The 23,794-nt window shown below is 28.8% G+C and overlaps 1 protein-coding gene across 2 annotated transcripts in view; it reads right to left on the minus strand.

Annotated features, from left to right (window-relative positions):
- The window catches only part of PIG-G (phosphatidylinositol glycan anchor biosynthesis class G), a 64,148-nt gene that overhangs the window by 16,999 nt on the left and 23,355 nt on the right, over positions 1 to 23,794 (minus strand). For both annotated transcript variants that reach the window (XM_075360948.1, XM_075360947.1), the window contains 5 exons: positions 19,532 to 19,741; positions 15,422 to 15,610; positions 13,708 to 13,850; positions 10,242 to 10,447; positions 5,010 to 5,224 (listed from right to left, as the gene is read on the minus strand). In XM_075360948.1, the coding sequence (XP_075217063.1) occupies positions 5,010 to 5,224; positions 10,242 to 10,447; positions 13,708 to 13,850; positions 15,422 to 15,610; positions 19,532 to 19,741 (963 nt within the window). The remainder of the gene's footprint in view (positions 1 to 5,009; positions 5,225 to 10,241; positions 10,448 to 13,707; positions 13,851 to 15,421; positions 15,611 to 19,531; positions 19,742 to 23,794) is intronic.

The raw sequence follows: 23,794 nt of genomic DNA on the forward strand, positions 1-23,794 counted from the left end.
AATTTAAACCACCAAAACACAGTAAATAGATAAGTTAAACTTACCATATTAATTCCAACAATAAATTTTAATGGGATCCTGCATCTTCAGTTAGTATTTAATTCTATAATTAAATTAAAATTTTTTTAATATTTATAAATATATTTTTTGAGTATATTCATTTTTTTTTATCATTATTACAAACTTCCAAAATCTCTAAATTATTTTAGCAAATGGTCAGCATTATATATACTTTTTTTTTGTAAGCTGTATAATTTTCTGTAAATATTTTTTTAAATGATCTGTTGGTTTTAAAAATACAAATATCACATTTATTGCATTTAATTTTGTATACTCCTCTTACATCCTCCTCTCTATTACTTTTTTAAATATTTTATAATATGGTTATTTCGTTTATATGCTTTTTTATATTTATTTTAAAAATACTTAAAAACGTAAAATGTTTAAAAATTGTAGAAGATTTAATATCTAAATATAAACTGATATTTAAAATGCAAACAAATAATCCTATAAAACTTTTAATAAATTTTAAAACTGCACCTGCACATTTAATAACTAAAATAGTTAACATACAAATGAATCTTAACTATAAACATAATGCAAAATATATGATGTGGATACCACATGACTTCCTTGTAAGCCTATTAAATTACATGTACACATTTTTTGCTGCAATTAAACTTATTTCATTTGAAAGTGAGATACGATCCTCCAATTCTTTAATAAAGTGGACACAGTTATACAACTATTGAAATATTAGTTTTTATTAACATCAAATATTTACACAATTATTAATCCAACAATCTTACATGAAATGTTAGGATAGAGTAAAAGTCCCTTATTACTCATATTACTGGATCAGTATTATTTTTATCTTCGTGAGTTGCTGATTAACAAAAGGTTCAGATTTCTGGTGTGTTGTACAAATAAAATTTAATAATAATTAAACTATTCTGTTTAGTGAACTCCTGTATACTGATTACAAATTTTTATTTTGACCTTACAGTGTAAAATATTCAGATTTTACTATTGGATTATTTGGTAAATAATCAAAAATGAAAAAGAAACAATCATACAGGAAAAAAAGATAACATGAAGAAATATATCAGAAAAACAACAAGACGATGAATATGAAGATTTTTTTATTCTTTCTTTGGTTAAAACCAAAGAAAGAATAAAAAGATTAAGAGAAGATGAATATAAAAAAAAAGAAAATTAGAGAAACATGTACACAAATTACGATCAGATGAATTATATCAAACCAAAGAGCAATTAAATGATTGGCAACAAAAAACAAACGAAATGTTGATAAACTCCAGTTTAGGGAGAATATTGTCCGACAATATCAGAGGAGTAATGAACTAAAAGATAATAATTTTTTGCAATTTATTAAAGATCAGGCATGTATGCCTAAGTGTATATGTTTTTCTTGTAAGGGTCTGTTTTTCAGTCACTCTGTAGTTAACTTTAATGTAGATAAAATTAAATCAAAATTCCAGGATATTTAAATAAAATTAAACAGAAATTAAACTAAAAAATCCAAAAATAATATGATTCTAAATTATAATTTTCAAATTAATATTAAATAATCAGATGTTTCACCAAATCTATTACCTACAAGTATACACATAGGTAATAAAGCCTATTAAATTACTTTCATTTTACAAGTACATATAATTTTATTTTGCTAATAACTTCCGGGTTTTTTCATACTTTTTTTATTATTTATTGTAAAATTTTTTTTACAATCACGGGTTAATAATTATTAACAAATCAATATATATAAATTAAAAAAAACATGTTAAAAAATAAATTTAAAAAAAAGGACATGAAGTCTGATTTGAACTGATGTGCCTTCCCTTATCCAAATATTCCATTAATTAAAATTTTATTTGGCTGTAACTCTGGAACCAATGAAAATAAGTACCACTTATGATATATCTTTGAAAAGCTCTCAATAGGGGCTTATTACTGCAGTTAAGAAAAAGTCTAAAATCCAAATTGTTTTGGATTTTGGGCTTTTTTTGACACTTTTGGTTCAGTCGATTGCAATCAAAAAGGGAAGTGCACGACTAGATGTTACAACAGTCCTAAATCCAAAATTTAACATCCTATGGCTAATTGTTTTTGAGATATGTGAGATATATATGTGTATATACGTCCATACATCATGCTGGAACTAGTCAAAATGGATATTTCTGTTGAAATCTGAAAACCGTAATTTTTCGCATCACAATACTTGCTTTACTCTGTACTAGGAAGTAAAACTGGTTATAAAGTCATAAATAAATTCTATTACAGTTAGTTTTAAAACAAAAACGGTAAGTTACGATATTACTAACATGTACCCTAATACCAACTGATAAAATAACAAAAGGTTAAATTTAACTCCAGAATACACCACTGCATGAATCACTATTATAACAAATATTTGTCTTCAAAATTACTTTGAGTATGAGAATAATTGTTATTCACAACAGAAGGCTTACCAATGGGATCACCTATATTTGCCATTATATCTGAAATATTTATAAAAAAATTTAAAAATAAATAGTTCACGGTGTAATAAATACACCAAATATTATTATGGATGAGATAGATGATATTTTAGTCATATACAGAGGGTGACTCTAAATCAAATTACATGGCAATCTCTCAGAAGATCAATCAAAAATAAGAAAAAGTTCATATAAACAAAGGTCAGAAAACGGTTTACTAGCAAGTTTCAGCTTGCGAAACATTTAGCCCTGGCTTTCTACTCCCTCTACGAAATTAAACTATACTAAAATTCTTGGGGTACATATCAAAAGGTAAATTTGGTATTTTCTTACAGTTTCTGATCTAAATTGAATAAAAATGGATTTTCCACCTATGTTTATATCAACTTTTTTTCTTATTTTTGACTATAGAATCATCTTCCCAAAGATTGCCATGCAATTTCATTTGGAATCACTTTGAATATCACCAAAATATCATCTATCTTACCCATAATAGTATTTGGTGTGTATTTATTATAAACTATTTATTTTTTAATTTTTTTATAAATATTTCAGACATAACGACAAATATAGGTGATCCCATTGGTAAGCCTTCTGTTCGTGAATAACAATTATTCTCATATTCAAAGTAATCTTGAAGACAAATATTTGTTACAATAGTGATTAATGCATTGGTGTATTCTGCAGTTTAAGCTATTTTTTTATTATTTTTGTTGTTTTGTCAATTGGTGTTAAGGTACATGTTAGTAATATCATAACTTACCATTTTTGTTTTAAAATTAACTTCAATAGAATTTATTTGTCTACTAAATATTTTTTACATTACGTTTATAGTTAAGATTCAATTGAATAAAAGGTTTCTTAAAACCTCTCACTTAGGTTTTAAGAAATCTAAGAAGTTTTAAGAAAAATCTATCTCACTTAGGTTTTAAGAAAAATGGGGTGAAACACTAAAAGGTTTTGTCAGAAAATACACTTTTTGGTATGAAATAAAATAACTTTGTTAATTTGCCAATAAACAAAAAAATTGCTAGTTAACTTTGTAGAGAAGTTAATTCTGAGAAAATTTATGTAAATAATGTCTATTAAAATCTGAAAAGTAATTTCAGATTCAACAATAAAAATAATTGTTTATATGTACTAAAACAATAAAATAATTATTAGTTAAAGGTAAATCAAATATAAATAGGATTTTATTTTTAAAAAAATTTATTTATTGAAAAATAAAAGGCAAATATAATTTATTTTTCTACATAGTTTCCTGCTTTATAAATACATTTTTCCCAGCAAGAAGGAAGGTTTTTTTATCATCGCAGCATCGTAGAATGAAGCTGGTTGCGTCAGGAGCCAATTGTGCATAAATCCCACCACACCATCATCATCTTCAAATCGTTGCCCTCCTAGAGCTTCTTTAAGTGGCCCAAACAAATGAAAATCACAGGGTGATAGGTTTGGAATGTAGGGAAAATGATCATGTTGTGTCCAGTGCATTTCTTCTAGTTTTGAGACCGTTAGAACTGCAGTATGAGACTTGGCGTTGTCATGGAGAAGGATAGCCTCTCAAATCGGTTGGTCCTGTCTTTTGCGGTGATATGCAGCCCTCACTTTGTTCAACAGCTCGTAGTAGTAAGTAACATTGATTGTGTGACACTCATGCAAAAAATCAATGAGTAAAATGCTTTGCCGGTCGAAAAAAACGCTTGAAAGAACCTTGCCAGGTGACAGTCAAGTCTTGACTTTCACTGTGGCTGCCTCCCCTTTCCTCCACCACTCCATACTGGCTTGTTTCAACTGGGGAGTGTAGTGGTGGACCTACATTTCATCGCAGGTGATGATCTGACTTAAAAATGGATCACCTTCTTTCACAAACCTAGCTGTATGCCTCTAAACAGTCCTCAAATGTCTCAACTTCTGGTCTGCAATCAAAAAGCAAGGGTCCCTTGCTTTTTGATTGCAGACCAGATCTGGCATACACTTTACAGAACTGTAGGTCGTTTTTGATGATCGCTTGACAGCTCCCATAACTTATTCCGACCTGTTCTACAATTTTGGATACTCTCACCCATTGATCGTCTTCAAGAATGTCTCGAACCCCACAAATGTTTTTGTTTGTAATACTGGGCCGAGGACAGCGATCATGTTCCTGATTTTCCACTCATTCTCATCCTTCCTTTAACTCTTTATGCTATGCAAACGCATGAGTTCTTGACAATGTTTGGTCTCCAAACTGTGCAGTCAATCTCCGAAAAATTTCCGTCACTTGAACTTCTTCACAAGCAAGAAATTTTATAATTATATGTTGCGCAGTGGAGGGGTGCACCTGTTGCTTCAACATTGTAAGCATTACTGACCAATTGGTTGGCAGTGTAGAATGGGCGGCTCTTCCCACTCCTAATGATCCCACCCAAGCAAACTAGAAGCATGGGCCCAGTCCTACCAATCGTAGACACTAAGGAATAAAAATCCCGTTTGTATTTGATTTACCCTTGTAAATTCAATATAAAAACTTACTTGGATTAATATTATGATGCTGACTGTCATTTCTAACAAATCAAAATCCACAGTAGATTTTAATAAATGCGACGACATCAGTTGCAAAGCATGTTTATAAGTTTCAGTAATATTGTTAACGATATTAGCATCGTAAGACAATGGTTCATTTCCACTATGTGATTTTAACCATTCCATATGCAGCAGTTGAGCCTGCCAATAAACTTTATAACCATCTAAAATTAAAACAGCACAAAAATACATTAAATGAAGTAATAAAAACTTTTTAATAATTAACAAAAAAATTTGTTAAAAGTGAGGCCAGCACATGAATAGTGACTTTTTAATAACTGTTACAAATGTACATCTGTACGCTACATCTGTTGCATCTCTATGCTACAAATTTACTTTCAGAGTTAGTAGCATTATTTTCACTAATTACAAGAGATAAAGTGCCTATATTACTGTTATGAAAGGTTTGACTGGTCAGCTCAGTATCTAATCGGTTGTTGGACAAATGATATTCTCTAATCATCCAACAAATGACAAATTATTTGTTAAAAATGACAATTTGTAAGATCTGTGGCAAGTGCAAAATAAGATAGCATGCCTTCTGATAAGATTAAGTATTCCTTTTGGGTCAATATTGCTCATCATCAATTTTTAGGAGATAAAAGTACAAATTAAGTTTCAAGATCCAAGGAGTGCTAGGAATTATTATGTTAATGGCTAGACAGATAAACAGATGGATACAGCTAGTAATCCTACAAGTAAATAAATTTGAGAACACAAAAAGCAATATTGTTACTATTTAATTTTCTTTGGTTATCAGCCCTTAGGTAGGTTGACAGTAACTCTCGTATAGCAAGTTAAATAAATTATAAGCATTAGTAACATGGATTATATATAAATAAGAAGTTTACCTAAACACAGGTTTGAAAGTATACTGACAGATAAAATGTAAGAGAGCAAATTTAATGTTATGTGATCATGCATATAAAACCATTATCACACAATTTATACATAAGGTATGTTTAAGGGTGAATGTTATAACTGCACATTGAAGTAGCTGTAGAGAAATCTACTTGGAGTGGAATGTAAAACAAATAATATAACTACTAAATGTACTCTGCTCAACTGTTTACAAGTAGAATTATTTAATGTGAAAATATGAAAAAATACTTTATTTTCATGACATAAAAACATATTGGAAGCATTTTATTTTAATTAGTAGAAGTAATTTGTAGGTAATAATAATAATAAAAAGTTGCCTTAGTATTTCTTAATTTGAGCTTATTTTTCACAGTTCAATGTTTATTAACTCCAGACAAGCAAATTATACAAAAAGCATCATTTAAACATTAAACATACACTGAAATGTAAAAAGAACACATTTATGTTACATAAATGAATGTTTTTGATATTAAAAAAGAGTTTTTTGATTGAACAAAATAATTAATAATTACAAATAGCTATTTTAATATGGATTACCAAATATTGTTTTACCAGCAATCTTTTACAAGAATAAGAGTATAACTATTTTTCCTAAAAAAAACCATATATTTAAATGTTATGAACATTAACATTTATTTCAATTAATAGGAGAAAAATCTATTCTATACCAAACTAAATTTTATTGTTTTCCAAGTCACTGTTGAATTTATTAACTTTAAGAAAACTTTAAGTGACCTGTTTTTCACTTGCTTTCCAAACAGTCGGGTTTCAATTTTCTTTAACATAGAGACTATCTAATATAAATGTTATGTTTAAGAATATTTAAGATATATGTCTATTGTTTAAAAAATTCCTAAAAATTGTCTGATGGTCAGTTAACATAGTGTATTTTTTATTTAATTATTATTAAAAGAGTAGCTATTTCAGCTAACACTAAAAAATTAATTTTTTTATATTAGACTGATAATTTTAACTAAAAATGAGATTGAAAAGAGTTGAAAACAAAAGAAGTCATTATAATTGCTGAGAATCTTGGCCATGCCCTCAGCTTCTAGCGAGTTCCACAATATGACTGGTCATATTGGACAAAATGTACTGCTCTCAGTACTACATCGCACTTGAGATAAGGATTTTAATTCATATGTTCCTCAGGTAGGCATGCCGAACGTTTGGATAAACTAGGAATCCTGTTAGGTAAACAGTAATTGCTTTTTGACTCATGGCAATTTCAAAGTGCAGATCTGCTTAAGTGGGAATCACTATCAAAACAAACTGTATAAAGGAATTTGAAATATAACTTTCATTCTTGATTCACATGACTAGTAGATTAATTCTTATGACAATAAATCTTATTCATTATAATTTAAAATATTTTTATCTGTATTTAAAGTAAAACAGCTGATAATGAGATTATTTTAATAAGCACTACTACTTAAATGAGATAAGCAATTAAAATTTAGTTTATCATTCATTTTATTGTGAAGGTTAATGTTATATTAGTAATTTAATTACAGAGTTTTTGTGGTTTCGAATTTGACATTTCATTATCACTCATATATATATAAATATACAGAAGATTTTTAGCAAGCAGTATGTTAAGACGCAGCTCCTGACAATTAACTCGGCTCCGCATGATCCTCAGAATGAGAAATCTTTTATAAAAACTCATAAAAACGTTTGTCGAAAATTGTGATAGTTAAGTAAATGAAATAAAAACTTCACTATGCAAAATTACTTTGTATAGTAAATGTTGGTTTGAAAATTTATTTGATACTTTATAAATATATTAGAAATTCAATATATGATGTTTTCTTTTGAAATCCTAATTAATCTACTAATTAAACTCTGCAATGTATGATAATAATTTGATTAAATACACTAAAAAGCAAGTTTAAGGTTAAAAAACAAGTTTTTAAATCAAGAAGGTTTAAGGGAAAGTTTTGTTTTTAGTTAAATTTATTGAGTATAGTCTTCAGCTCATGTACAGAAGCGTAAAATAATTTTGTAGTGAGAAGTAAATTTGAGAAACTTAAAATGAGCATTTATGACATGATGTGTTGAAACTAATATTGTACATCTAAATTCATATTGTTAAAAAATCTGCCAAAGAATAACATTTTTAGCAACGCCAGGAAAGTTGAGCAACTTTAACTCCCAAGAGCTTCCCTCTCAACAGATTGTTACTTAGGAGGAACATTAAAATATGTAAGTATGACAGTAAAAAAAATCAATTAATTTACTCTACTCTTTTGAGTAGAATTTTGAGATACGGTACTCATGATGCATATCTCCCCACTACCTTGATTGATTATAATAAAAATTAAATGGCTCAATGACCCATATTCAGAAGTTATTGTACAAAATTTAATATAAATTGGTTAAACCTGTCTGAAGATATCAATCAAATTGATAAATGTAAAAAAAAAAACAACTAAATTAAGCTTATTACCCGTTGCTGAAATTGTTCAAATACATAACCAAAGTGACATACTAATGTAATGGAATCATCTAATTAGGAAAGGAATGTGACTTTGGGCCAGAAATGAACAGAAAAAAAATTGCCCCCCCCCCCTTTTTATGGAGGTTTGAGCAAAACTGAAAACTATCAGAAAATATCTTGGCCACAGAAAAGGTATTAAACTGTGAAAAATTTACATATTTTTTAATAAAATTTTGAGATACAGGACCCTTAAGGTTCTTACCTCCCTCTCCCCTTGACCAAAATCAAATTCAATACACCAAACACAGAAATTATAGTGTAAAATTTCATCCAAATCAGTCCATCCAGTCTAGAAATTTCAAGTAAAATGGGGATATCAACCAACATACATACAGCCTTCCAGAATCTTTGAATGCTAAAATTGTGTTTCTTACTTAAAGAGGGGGGGGGGGTCATGAAACTTCAAAATCTGCTAAACCTCATTATGCAAAAAATGTACCTGATTAGGATACTTTCTCTTATATAGAATACTTAATACATGTTGTACAGTATATTGTGTGTACTGCTTTACACCATAACTATATAGTCAAGAAAGTAAAAATTTAAATTACTAAGTAACAGATACAAGTGAATAGAGTTAATTGTACACGAATGAAATGTATATACAATGAAAGCAACTCAATGCACTATTATAGCATTAAAAATAATTATAACAAAAGAAGAACAATAAGCAAATTAATGAAATACCATGACCAATGGAGACGGTTTACACTTCTAACAAATTTTATGTTCATATTTTGACTGATTTCAAGTTATACTATTCATTTTAAATAAATTCAGTAATTCATAATTTTCAATGACAATATTGAAACATTTTTGGCCATGTATACACGATTCTCTTTATATATACATATCTAACTTAAGTTAGAATAATGGCCTAACAGACAGGTGACTAAAAAATTCAGAAAATTTTCTACAATTTTAGTGTATAAAAGTGAGAAATTTCTGATTATAGTTCAGTCAAGATAATTAAATTATTAGCTCTATGGGAAAGATGGTTATAAGCAACTTAAATATGTTTATATGATTACTTAAGATGAACCGACTACTGTGATTACTTAAACAAGTACTACAGAATCAGACAATGATTTGAACTATTAATTCATAATGCTTTCTAGATTTTACATTTGTCTTTTGTCTTCACAATAGATAAAGGAATTATGGTAATTCCAGTAATTTTTAACAGATAAGCTGTTAACATAAAAATAAAAATGAGATAAATTAATAATAAAAATAATGGTTATCCCTGAAGATGAACTTATTTCAGTACAGAATTGTTAGAAAAAATAATTTTTTTTTTATAACACTTATGTAATTTTTACTGATTTTTAGAGTTAAAAGAATTTGTTTTAGTAAAACAAATTATTATTAAATAATTATTATGTAACTTAATCAAATAAGGCATAATGATAGTAGTTATGTTTTCATTTTTAAAAGGTTAAACAGCTTTGAACTGAAATTAAATTTATTTAAGAGAGGATGAGGATGAGGAAGAAAATTAAAGAACACAGAGTTAACCATCACAACATATGTATATATAAATATAAAGAGGTCAAGCAACATGTTTATATGTTGACTGCAGAGCAGCCATATTCAAATAAGTCAAAGATGAGAGTTCATGGAAATAAGAGTATTACACTAAGCATTGCTTTAAGAGTAATTTCATTACTTAATAAAAAAATAACTTGGTTTTTGGCACATGCGCATGTGTGTGCATGCGTGCACATACACAAGCTGAATCTGCACTTAAACCAAAACTCTAAATTAACACAGTAAAATAACACAGTTTGTTAGCTAACCATGCAGAACAGTTCCACCATTTTGTAAGAATTGAGTCACAACTTGATACGCGTTGTAATATAATGCATACATTATATCAGCGGCTGATGAAGTTGCATTTGACAAAAACAGAGATGTAATAACTTGGCCAACATTATCAGCAGGTAGTGGTATACCCAACAATACCGACAGTGTTGGAGCTACATCTACTTGTGCTAATTCAGACCTAAAAAAAGGAAAAGTAAAAAAAAATCTGTTTAATGATATATATACGTTGTATTTTTTTTATTTTTTAAGATTTGCACATTTTATATAAACAATATGGCTTATTGCGCACCTCTCCTACCTTTTACTAATGTTTTTCTTCTCTGACAATTGTTGAAGAGAATAAGCTGACACATAGATAAAAGTAAACTAAAAGCAACTGTTTCAAAGTAACTCTTATTCTAGGATATTGTTCAATTTTAAAAACTCACTGAAAAATTCACCTATATAAATCAAATTTAATAAAAATAAGAAAGAGAAAACCTATCTTTAAAAAACCATTAAAACATCCAGTAATTTCTCTTGGAATTTAGTTTTAAAATTATAAGTGGACGTTTAGCTTTAAATTTCCACTTTTAGAAGAGAGTACTAAATTAAAAATAACAAATTATAATTATTATTTTTACAGTTTATTTTATTATAAATTTTAAAGTTTTATTTTTATTTAATCAATAAAAATAACTAAAAACATAATAATCCTCTTTTTAAAGACGGCAAGCCAACAAAAATATTAAGGTGTTTAAAAAAAAACACTAAGTCAAGAAACCTGCATTTTGCTGAATTAGGAAACGTTAAAACAAAGTAGTCAACAAGCTAATGCTGTCTGGAATTTGGAAATACATAAAAAATATTTTTATCTTAAAATTTTCCAATTAATTTTCTTGAATTCTTGAAGAACATATAATTGTCCTTTTTGTTGTGTTAGGTTGGGCACAAAAAAATCTTAGGTACTTTTTAGTATGGTTTGAAAAAGAATATGGTTTGAAAGAATTGCATGAATAATGCAATATTAGTAATTTTTTATTAATTATATCAAGCAGTATGTTTCTGCCAAATTAAATTTGTTTACTTGTGTTTTTAAAAATATAAATAAAACATTTTTGTGCAGTATTAAATAAGCAGTTTTAATTTTATTTTATAAGCAGAGTTTTTACTTTTAACATATTCATAATATTTTCAATGTTTGTAATTTGTTTATTGTTTAAAAAAGTATTTTACAATAAAGGAATTATTTTTAGATGATCTGTAATACCCTGTTACAAGTATATAAGTGACTTATAACCAAATATATTACAAGTTACTCATCTAGTATATTTTATTACAAGCTTTTTAAGTGACATCAAGTAGAACAGTTAAATAGTAGAATAGCTGGTTTACTAAATTAAAAAAGAAGAATAGTGAAACTGTGCCCACGTTGTTAAACTTCAGTGATCTACTTTAGATAACTGTATATTTTATCATTTGGTTTATTAAAACATATAAAAATTTTACTTTATTTCAATTTCCACGATGCTACTCCTGACATGTACCAGGTGTTGCAGAACCGGCAGGTTATAGGACTGCAAGTGATGTGAATCTCTCCTACTTGCTACCCTCACAATTCTGTGAACTTTGGTATGTTTGATTACACCTATTGTGGAGGTTTGGAGCAAGTTACAAATTCTTTTTTTTACACTACACCAATATGTGGTTTTTACAAACTTTGCTCTGTATTACTTTAACTTTATATTTCTTCATTGGATGAGTGTTTTTTTATGATCGTTAAGGATTTTTCAGGAGTTAAACTGAATGTTTTACTGGCATTAATGTGACATTTGTTTATTAAATAGCTTAATATCCATTTCCCTCTTTTTTGACATTATTGAAATGTCATAATGAAATAAATACTACATAGAAACACTGTTACAATAGGATCTCCTGTTATAATTATAATTATTATTATATGCTAAAATTTGATGCAGAATTTTAAAATTAGATTTGATGTAAGAGAATATGAAGCATGTTTGGAATGTATTCAGTATCTTTTTATGTGCATTTATTTTGAAAAATAGAGTCAGCCTTTTCACAAACAACTCTTTTTATTTTTTTAAGTTAGTTTTCAAATCTTTTATTATAATATTAACCCTACCCAACCCACTGTCAGACTCAGACTGACATGTCTATTTTCCTGAACAGGTCCAAAGTCACACTCCGTTTAACACACTAAAAACTGTCCTTTCCATACTGTAACTCGCTTTACCGACCTGTTCATATAGTTACAATATTTGTCAATATATTGAGACTCATTTTACTTCTTTCCATACATTAAGAATCATAGATTTTATATGGCGATGAAATACAGTTGCTGATTCACGACTTTAAATAAACATGGCTTCAACCTCACATGTGTCTTACAGTGAGATTGAAAATACTTTATATGAAAGTGATTTACATGATGAATCAGATTTTTTAAAAATAAATATTGACGAAAGTGATACTGATAGTGTTAGTAGTGATCATACAGATAGTAAAAATGAAATTGCGGATGACAGTGATGAAACCGAAGTGACATTTGGAGGTTGTTATTTGAGGCACACAAAATTATTTCTTATAGATTCTTATTTACACAACATTCAATTAAACAGCACCATAATAGTACATATTTTGTTTTTAAAACCTATTAATTGTACCCTACTATAAAATATCATCAAGTAGAGATTTACACATATACAACTATCTGTTAAAAAGGGGGGGGGGTTATGTGGCAAGCAGAGTTACTGCACACTAAACTTAAACACATAATTTTATAGGTGTCAATTGTTACCAGACACATGTATGTAGTTTTTAAATCACAATAAAATTTCATTATAAAAATCTAGTAGTATACACTGTGAACAAGAAAACATGAATAAAATTCAGCACAAGGATGTTTATGCACTCAACTAATACTCAATATTTTCTAACTATGTAACAGCAAACATGCTAATCTTTTAATATCTACATTAACCAAATTTAATTTATTTTCTTGCAACTTCTACACTAATTTCTAAAAACATAAAACTTTTATAAAAAATACTTTTAATACTGAAAAAAATGCCCTCATCCTCTTTCTCTCTCTCTCTCTCTCTCTCTTGCCTTTCCTTCATCTGGTAATTTTTTTATTTATGAATTGATTATTCAATTCAGCTTACCAACTCTTTAGAATTTTTACAATCATAACCTTTTTTCAATGTTTTAAAGGATTTTATTTGCCAAATGTTTAACTACTTCAGTTTTCAAATCTGATATTTCAGTAATTTCTTTTTCTTTTTTAATAACTTTGTCTTTTAAGATACATCACTGGTCTTTCTGTATTTTCTGCATATTAGTAAAAATTTACACATATATAAAGCTAAATAACCAAGCACATCAAGCAAGATTTAAACTCGTAAGAAAAAATTAATAATTAATAAATATACTAACTTATAAATTCCACCACATCCTAAACCATATGTTATAAGTGGAATAATAATTTCTGGAATAGATGTACCCCCATGTCCACCAAGATCAGCCATACCGTGGTCACCAAGCACAATTAATAATGTTGATTTGTTGTATGTATGCTCCTTAAAATAATTAAAAGTTATAATCATTAAATACCATACATGATACAAACAATAAATACAGTAAAAATCCAATAATCTAGGCTTAATAGAAACACGTATGATCTAAATCACTGAAAATTCTAGATTAGCTAGAAGTTACTTTTTATATTCCAGTTATTTATAATAACAGTGTAAATTTCATTCTCTCTTAAAATTCTCTTAAAAAATTTGAAGTTAATCTTATAATACTTAGTAAAATAACACAATAAAATCTTATTCATACACATTATATTGAAAGTTAACAAACACTGTATTTCCAAAATTTACTTGTACAATTATTTTTTTCATTAACGAATTTAATTATGTTTCTATTCTGTACTGATCAGACAATTTGCTTTGTAACTCCTTTTCAGGATGTCTCTATGATGAACTAATGATTCAACTGCAGGTTGCTCTAGTGTGTAGTAGTAGTAGTAGTAGTAGTAGTAGTAGTAGTACATAAGGATAGGATAACTACTGTGTGATCTAACACTTCTGACAATAACTACAGATCATTTATCTACGAGCTACATTCATCTACTAAACCAGTATATCAAAAAGTATATACTAGTATACCAGTATATACTAGTCAATCAGCAATTGCTATTCCTAGTTCAAGGGTTAGAGATTAACCAACAGAATAAGATTCATTGTATGGTTACTTGCTCCACAACCCTCAGTAACAGTCCATCTACTGCTTAGAACAGCAGGATCCATCTTGCTGAAATATAGTATCTTTCTTTTTAATTTAAAAAAGAGCAATCTTAGTATAAAAAACACTAACATGAAAAAAAGTTGAGGTCCAAGTCATGCAGTTTGCAGAGTAGAAAGATGGTAATCTGGCAATGTTGAATAAAAATATTTAAGCCCTAAAGAAATTAACAAGAAAATGAAGAGACAGATAGATGGATGAACTTGTCCATCTGTCATTATTGGCATATCTATTACTACGTACCTTATACATAAAAACGAAAAATAACCTATAAAAATGTTAATGTTATTTTGTTTACTATCCTATATTCTTTATACTTTTATAAAACACAGACAAGGAAATAATATCCTGTTCAGAATGAAATTTCAGTATTTTGTTTACCTTATTCATTACTCTGATCTCTCAGTTGACATACCAAATCTGCTGAATAAAGAATATTTAATATATCAAATCTGAATGAAGCAACCCAACAGTAACATTACTGCTGTTTGGTACTGCTAATGCTAATCACAGCAGCATTGCATTATTTTTCAAAATATAATGTAAAATATATATATAATATAATGACTGATGTTGCACTTCCACTTATATCACATAACTGCAACTTATTCACAACTGAAATTAAATCAAAAGAATTTGATTCTTCTTTCCACTGGTAAACTGCAATGAATTAAATTTACAGTATACCACTTTCCAATTTGGAAAAATCTTGAAAAAAGTACAGGTTAGAAGCATTTTAAGTAATTAAAAACTACAAAAATAAATACACCTACATATTATAAAACAATAACTGTTAAGATAAACAGTGAACTAGTGAATAACATTACACAATTAATCTCACCAGATTCAATAGATGCTTATGAATCCTTTCAATAATGCCATCCATTTCATTTAATTTAGGTTCGATAAGCTTACTTTTAGGGCCATACAAGTGACCAATATGGTCAAGTCCAAGGTAGTGCAGTATCATTATATCCCAGTCATCTTTCTTCAATTCTTCATCAACATTTCGGGTAACATTGTTATCAACCTACAATCATTAAAAAATATATCCAAAAAATCCTTTTTAGTAAAATGCACACCATAACTATAACCAGTAAACAAATTCCTTAATTCAATATGGATAAAATAGTTTTTTCATTGAGATTTAACAATATCTCAATATCTCTAAACATTAACCTATCTTTGTGGTGTTGACAATTTTATAGCTTCATAACCACATATAGAGAAGAAAGCAATGTAAACTTGCACAGAATACTGATTAACCATCTACAACCATGTTATTGTTATTTTTCTGTACTTAACTTAATAAACAATCATCAATTGTACATATTATAGCACTGTTTTCATTAAATTTTTTTTATTAAGAAATAAAAATGACAATAAAATTATTTTTAAATTTGAAAAAAATCATCTTTGATGTAAAAAAATCTGATCTACAATATTTTTTCAGAAAAATGTTCAGAAATACCTGCTTTTTAAGAAACCATCATTAACCCAACATCGCCTGCTTAAAAATAGGGGTTAATAAAGCTAATAAATCTAAAAATAAAGGGTTTTGGCTAATTTATTATTAAAAAAAATTAAACATTTTTTTATTGATTACTTTTTAAAGTTATGAATTTACATAAATATAGTTAATATAAAATCAAAAGCTTATTAAATTTTTTATAATCTTGACTTTTTTGTTTCTCTTACAATGAAAATTTAAGGGACAGAATATTTTTAAAAGTTTGATTTTTTGCTCTTTTAATAGAATGACAATTTCACACAGCTTTTCTCCACGTTTCTTAAAAAAATCAGTTTATGTAAACATGGGTTCAAAAAGTTAAAAGCCTATTAATTTTCTACAAATTTCTTTAATGAAATTTGATGATGCTAATGTTTTTTTACAATGTTTTTGTTTATGACCGTAGATGTAGAAAATTATTTAAAACTATAAACTTTTCAAGGAACAAACCAAAACAAATTTTATAAAAATACAGTGTTTTTAATAATTTAAAAATATTTTCAGTTGCTCTTATGAACATCTTCAGCAATGCTGGTTTCATCTGATTAAATTATTTGTTACTAACCATCTCATTGACACAAATCTTAACATTAACTTACTACCTTGAAATTCTACAAGTATTGACAAAAAGAAGAATTAGTCATGAAACAGTTAAACATAATGAAATGCATTAATACTTACAAACTCACAAGAATGATATATAAATGAACAGACACAACTGAAGTCAAATAATCTTTGATCACATTCTAAGTATGTGCCTGCCATTACAAAAAAAAAAAAAAAAACTTCTACTGGTACTCCAATGTAATGGCACCAGCACCTACTACTGAAAATGGAGGAGAGATTGAAAATCCTTTGAAGTTTTTGACAACAGTACAGTCTAAAATCTGATCACACTTTTAGTTTTAAATATATTATTTTAATGTTTTTAATAAAGATTCCTTTTTGTTTTTTAAGTTTAAACAGAATTGTAACACACATTTAAAGAGAAAGACAGCAGGGTTATTATAATTTTAAAAAATAGAATATTTTGCTGAATGACTAAGTAAGTTGAGGTAATTTTATATACACTGTTTATAAATAATTTAATGTTACAACTAATATTTCTTTTGCATTAATTTTTTTTTTTAATTTGTATTATATATTGATGATAATGATTAAACTTTATGTTTTAGTAGTTAAATTAATTACAAGTTTGAAAAATTTTAGTATTTTTATGCTTCCTACAATGATGATCAAAAACTGATTGTATTATTATCGCTAAATGACTAAAATACAATTACCAGGTGTGTAAATATGAAACCAGAATTTCAATGTAGTTACTGTCAAACCACCTCATTGGTGTCATTTTCTTTCTTGTGGCAAAGATTTTCAACTTACAACAATACAAAACTTTCATACAACAGTGTAGTTTAAATTAGCGTTAAACATGTCGAGTTTTGTATCTACGAACTATGATTTGTAGGTAACAGCATTGATTTTCTGTTACCATTTAAAGAAAACTGCTGCAGAATTACATTGAATGCTTGTCGAAGCTTACAGTGAGCATGCTTTAAATCACAGTGCTTTGAGTGATTTAAAAAATTCTAAGTGGTGATTTTGACGTGAGAAACGAACATGGAAGACCACTGAAAATGTTTGAAGACCCAGTGATTTACTTGAATATAAACAAGTTTAAAACAAAAAAGAATGCACTTGAAACAGATTTAATATTATTTAACTTTGATGCATTCAAAATTAAACTTGCCAAACTTCTAAAGACAATCTGGATTCCTGCAGGATAATCACAGAAATTACAATTTCTTTGGAAAGTATCTCAAACCGGTTAACAACACATTTATTTGATGAATGAATATGAGTTAATGTAAAAAATGACTAAATTGTAGTAGAAATTATCAGACATAGATAAAATGTTTATTTAGATAATATTTTGGTAATAAAGCAAATGACAATTAAATTTTTAAAATAAGGAAATACACATTAACAACCCTATAAAGCATTTATACACAAACATATGATACTATACAACAGCCAAAAGAGCCTTCTTTTCTTACATTTTATAATTGTTATATGAACTGTGATGGCGATTATCTTTCCAGCTACAAGATAGCTACACTATTATTAGAGCTCATTTTTTGAGGAAGACATTTTTAGAAAAGTTTTGATTTAGAGAACATCTCACAAAATTCTGAAATGATTGACAAAGATTTAATGTTTACATACCTCTATTGCTATTAGATAAAATTACAGATAAATTACCTTATTTTTTCACATTATTTTATTTGTTTATCTTACTTTCTGTTGAAGGAAACAAAAATACATTTTCTCCAAGGGATGAAGGGGAGCTTCCTGACCCAGTCAACAAAAAATACAAGATGGTTACCCTACAACCAATTGCATACATAATCTTAACTGCAGCTTCATTTTTTAATCTTTCCTCTCCTAAAGCTTCTTTCAGTAAACCAAAGAGGTGGAATCAGTGTCAAGTTTGGATTCTGCGATGGATGTTCAAGAGATGTGTAATGAATTTTAAAGAGATTATCACAAGTCTTTGCTGCTGTATGCAGCCTTGCATTGTTACGGTGAAGGAGGACATTTTGAATCAACTGACAGCGTCGTTTGTTGCAATAAGCAGCCCTGACGTCATTCAACAACTAGCAGTAGTATGCTGCATTTACCATCCTTCACTCATGCAGGAAATCAATCAGCAGCACACCTTTTGAGTCCTAAAACACAGTTGCCAGAAATTTTCAAGTTCATTTTCCCTGCTTAACAAGGAATTTCACCACAATACGCTGTTCTTCAAATTCACAATTTATATCAATCATCACAACTGCAAAACACATGTGAACAAAAACAGTTACACTCAATACAATGTTGTAGAGATAATTGAAAAAAAAATTGCAAGAAATGTTAACCATCACTGTGTCACTGCTGCCAACCTGCCAGTGTTGCCATAGTGTTCAAATAAAGTGAGTCTGCGAACTGTATTGTCATACCTCATATATTTTAATATTTTTATTTACTAATTTTTATTACTATTTATGAACATTCAGCAGTAAATCATATAATTATAGGCTCTCTAACTGTAATAATACCATATATATTATTCAGCAGACACTTATATTATTTAAAATAGTGTTCATGATTGTACAGATTTCATAACATTAAAACAAGTCATCACTCATAAAGAATCCACAGAACATACATCACTGAAACACAACACTACATGATTGCATATATTAAAACTGTTTTCACTGAATAAAAAAAAAGAAAAAACATAAAATTAATTAGCTGAAAGCATCTCAAACATAAGTAAGAAAAATACATCCTAAAATTATCGTTTGTATCCTTTTGTTACAAAAAATTTTAATTTAATTAATTTTTTAATTTTTTTTCAAAAACCTACATTAATAAACTACGCTACTATTGTTAAATTACCTGGGTGTAATCTGTAACAAAAAATGACGATGTTCCTTCACTTCTGTTAAATCTTTTTGGAAACAATTTCAGCCAAGTATCATCACCATAAAAAACTATCTTATATTTATTATGTATAGCTTGGTCAATTATATTGTCATTTAACATCTCAGAACTGCCAAAATTCATTAAAATATCAATAAAACTAGACACTGATCCACTGGTAATTGCCTAAAATAAAATAACAAAGGCAATAACAACAGAAGATAACATCAACAATAAATAATAAATAAATATAGTGAACACGGCTAATATGAAAACACTACTTACAGCAAAATTAAAAAATCCAAGTCAGTTATGTAATAGTATTTTCCAGGATTACAGCTTAACAGTCTGAATATTGTTTAACAGTACTACATATTTATTGGTAAATATATCGCAAATTGAAAAGTGGAAGTGTAACAAAATCTATGTATTGAGGTACATAAATTACTGGAAGAATGCAATCATTAACTATGATTTACCTAATATTACAAAAGGACTGAAATCTTGGGAAAGAAGAGAGGTGGAGAAACTTATGATTTTTTTTTTGTGTGCATAACAAAGATTCATTATTAGCGTTCGGAAATAATGCTTCTTCTTTTTTGTCTTCAGTGATTTGACTGGTTTGATGCAGCTCTCCAACATTCCCTATCTCGTGCTAGTCATCTCATTTCAGTATACCCCTACATCCTACATCCCTAACGTTTTACATATTCCAAACATTGCCTGCCTGCACAATTTTTTCCTTCTACCTGTCACTCCAATATAAAAGCGACTATTCCACAATGCCTATAAGTCTGTCTCTTCTTTTAATTATATTTTTCCAAATGCTTCTTTCTTCATAGATTTGCCACAACACCTCTTCATTTGTCACTTTATCCATCCACCTGATTTTTAACATTCTCCTACAGCACCACATTTCAAAAGCTTCTAAACTTTTCTTCTCAGGTACTCGGATCGTCCAAGTTTCACTTCCATATAAAGCTATGCTCCAAACATATACTTTCAAAAATGTTTTCCTGACGTTTAAATTAATTTTTGATGTAAACAAATTACAATTCTGACTGAAGGCTTGTTTCACCTATGTTATTCAGCATTTTACATTGCTCCTGCATGGTCCATCTTTAGTAATTCTACTTCCCAAATAACAAAATTCTTCTACCTCCAAAATCTTTTCTGTTCCTATTTTTATATTCAGTGATCCACCTACATTATTTCTACTTTTTATTACTTCAGTTTTGTTCTTGTTTATTTTTATGTGGTAGTTCTTGCGTAGGAATTCATCCATGCTGTTCATTGTTCCTTCTAACACTTTTTTACTCTCAGCTACAATTAGTATATCATCAGAAAATCATAGGATCTTTATCTTTTCACTTTGTACTGTTACTCCAGATCTAAATTGTTCTTTAACATCATTAACTGCTAGTTCTGTGTAAAGATTAAAAAGTAACAGGGATAGGGAATATCCTTGTTGGACTCCCTTTCTTATTACAGCTTCTTTCTTATATTCTTCAATTATTACTGCTGCTGTGTGGTTCCTATAAATGTTAGTAATTGTTCTTCTATCACTGTATTTGAACCCTAATTTTTTTTTAAATGCTGAACATTTTATTCCAGTTTATGTTATCGAATGCATTTTCTAGGTCTATATATGCCAAGTATGTTGGTTTGCTTTTCTTTAATCTTCTTTCTATTATTAATCTGAGCCCTTAAATTGCTTCCCTTGTCCATATACTTTTCCTGAAACCAAATTGGTCTTCCAACATTTCTTCCACTCTCCTCTCAGTTCTTCTGTACAGAATTCTAGTTAATATTTTTGATGCGCGACTAGTAAAGCTAATTGTTCTGTATTCTTCACATTTATCTGCTTTCTTTGGTATTATGACAGTAACACTCTTTTTGAAGTCTGATAGAACTTCCCCTTTTTTGTAAATAATACACACCAGCAGTTTGTATAATCTACAAATCGCTTCCTCACCTGCAGTGTGAAGTAATTTTACAGGTATTCTGTCTACTCCAGGAGCCTTTCTGCCATTCAAATCTTTTAATGCTCTCTTAAATTCAGATCTCAGTATTGTTTCTCCCTTTCATCCTCTTCAACTTCCTCTTCTTCCACTGTAACAACATTTTCTAATTCATTTCCTCCATATAACTAACTCTTCAATATATTCCACCCATCTATCAACTTTGCCTTTCGTACTGTAAATCAGTGTACTATTTTTGTTTAACACGTTATTAGATTTTGATTTATGTTCCCCAAAATTTCCTTAACTTTTTTATATGCTCCGTCTATTTTACCAATGATCATTTCTCTTTCCACTTCTGAACACTTTTCTTTAATCCTCTCTTCTTTCATTAGTTTGCACTTCCTGTTCATAGTATTTCTTAATTGTCAATAGTTCCTTTTACTTTCTTCATCACTAGCACTCTTATATTTTCTACACTCATCCATCAGCTGCAATATATCATCTGAAACCCAAGGTTTTCTACCAGTTCCCTTTGTTCTGCCTAAGTTTGCTTCTGCTGATTTAAGAATTTCCTTTTTAATATTCTTCCATTCTTTTTCTACATTTTCTACTTTATCTTTTTTGCGATACAAATTTTTTTACCTGCACAAAAATCTTCTTTACCTCTTTTTCCTCAAGCTTCTCTAAATTCCACCGATTCATCTGACACCTTTTCTTCAGGTTTTTAAACCCCAATCTACATTTCATTATCACTAAATTATAGTTGCTATCAATGTCTGCTCCAGGATAAGCTTTGCAGTTGATGATTTGATTTCTAAATCTTTGCTTAACCATGATATAATCTATCTGATACCTTGCAGCATCCCGTGGCTTTTTCCATGTGTATATTCTTTTATTATGATTTTTCAACTGGGTGTTGACAATTACTAAATTATACTTAGTGCAAAACTCTATAAGTCGGTCCCCTCTTTCATTCCTTTTGTCAGCCCATATTCACCAACTATATTTCCTTCCTTGCCTTTTTCAATGCTTGCATTCCAATATCCAACTATTATTAAATTTTCATCCCCTTTTATGTGTTTAATTGCTTTGTCAATTTCTTTGTATACACACTCTACCTCATCAGGTTGTCGGTTTAGGTTTTGATTTTATCCTTATTACAATAATTCTATCGCTATGCATTTTGAAATACTTTACTCTCTTCCCTATCCTCTTGCTCATTACAAAACCTACTCCTTCCTGTCCATTATTTGAAGCTGAATTAATTATTCTAAAATCACCTGACCAAAAGTCGTTTTCCTCTTCCCACCGAACCTTGGTAACTCCTACTACATCTACATTTATCCTACCCATTTCCCTCTTTAAATTTTCTAACCTACCAACCTATTTTAGACTTATTATGTTATTTATAGACTTATGTTATTTTTTTAATTTCTGGTGACCCCTTCTCCTTGGTCGTACTCATCCGGAGATCCAAGCGGGGTACTAGTTTTTCTCCAGAATATTTTACCAAGGAAGGCCCCTCCATCTTTGTTATATGAAAATGCAGAGATACATTTTCTTGGGGGAAAAGTCAGCTCTAGTTTACCATTGCTTTCAGCTGCATAGTACTCAAGAAAATTGATGATGTTGACATGGCCATTTAAGTCGTCCTGACCTACGCCTTTAACAAACTAAAAGAGCTGCTGCCCACTTTCAGGAATCATTCCTTAGTCTGGCTCTCAACAGATACCGCTCGAATATGGTTGCACCTTCAGTCCAGCTAGTCTGTATCACTGAGCACTCTCAAGCCCCTCAACATCGGCAAGGTCTCATGATTCATAGAGGGAGACAATGCTTCTATAATAAATAAATTAGTTCTACATTAACAAACATTAAATATCACAGATATATAAACTAAATAAAACTTAGTTATTTACTTTTAACATAAATAACATTTAACTATTTATTTTTTATATGTAGTATAAATAATAAAATTAAAAATCAAAAAGCACAATATTACAGGCAACATAGTAAAAATTTACAACATATTATAAAACATTAAAAAAAAAAATTATAACATTAAATATTTGAATACAAATGCCTTAAGAAACAAGACATTGTGTAATATAATCATATTGTTCCCTAAAATATTTCAGATGTTAGCTCCAAATCTAATTAGCGAAGATTAACTCCTAATCTCTGATGCAATGCCACATAACAGACACAGTCCAAAAGTATCAGTTGGCAGTTTTAGCAAACACAAATAGGTGCATCGGCCTGAGTATGAGATGTA

The sequence above is a fragment of the Lycorma delicatula genome, chromosome 3 (assembly GCF_047948215.1).
Source record: "Lycorma delicatula isolate Av1 chromosome 3, ASM4794821v1, whole genome shotgun sequence".
NCBI classification, from domain to species: Eukaryota; Metazoa; Arthropoda; class Insecta; order Hemiptera; family Fulgoridae; genus Lycorma; species Lycorma delicatula.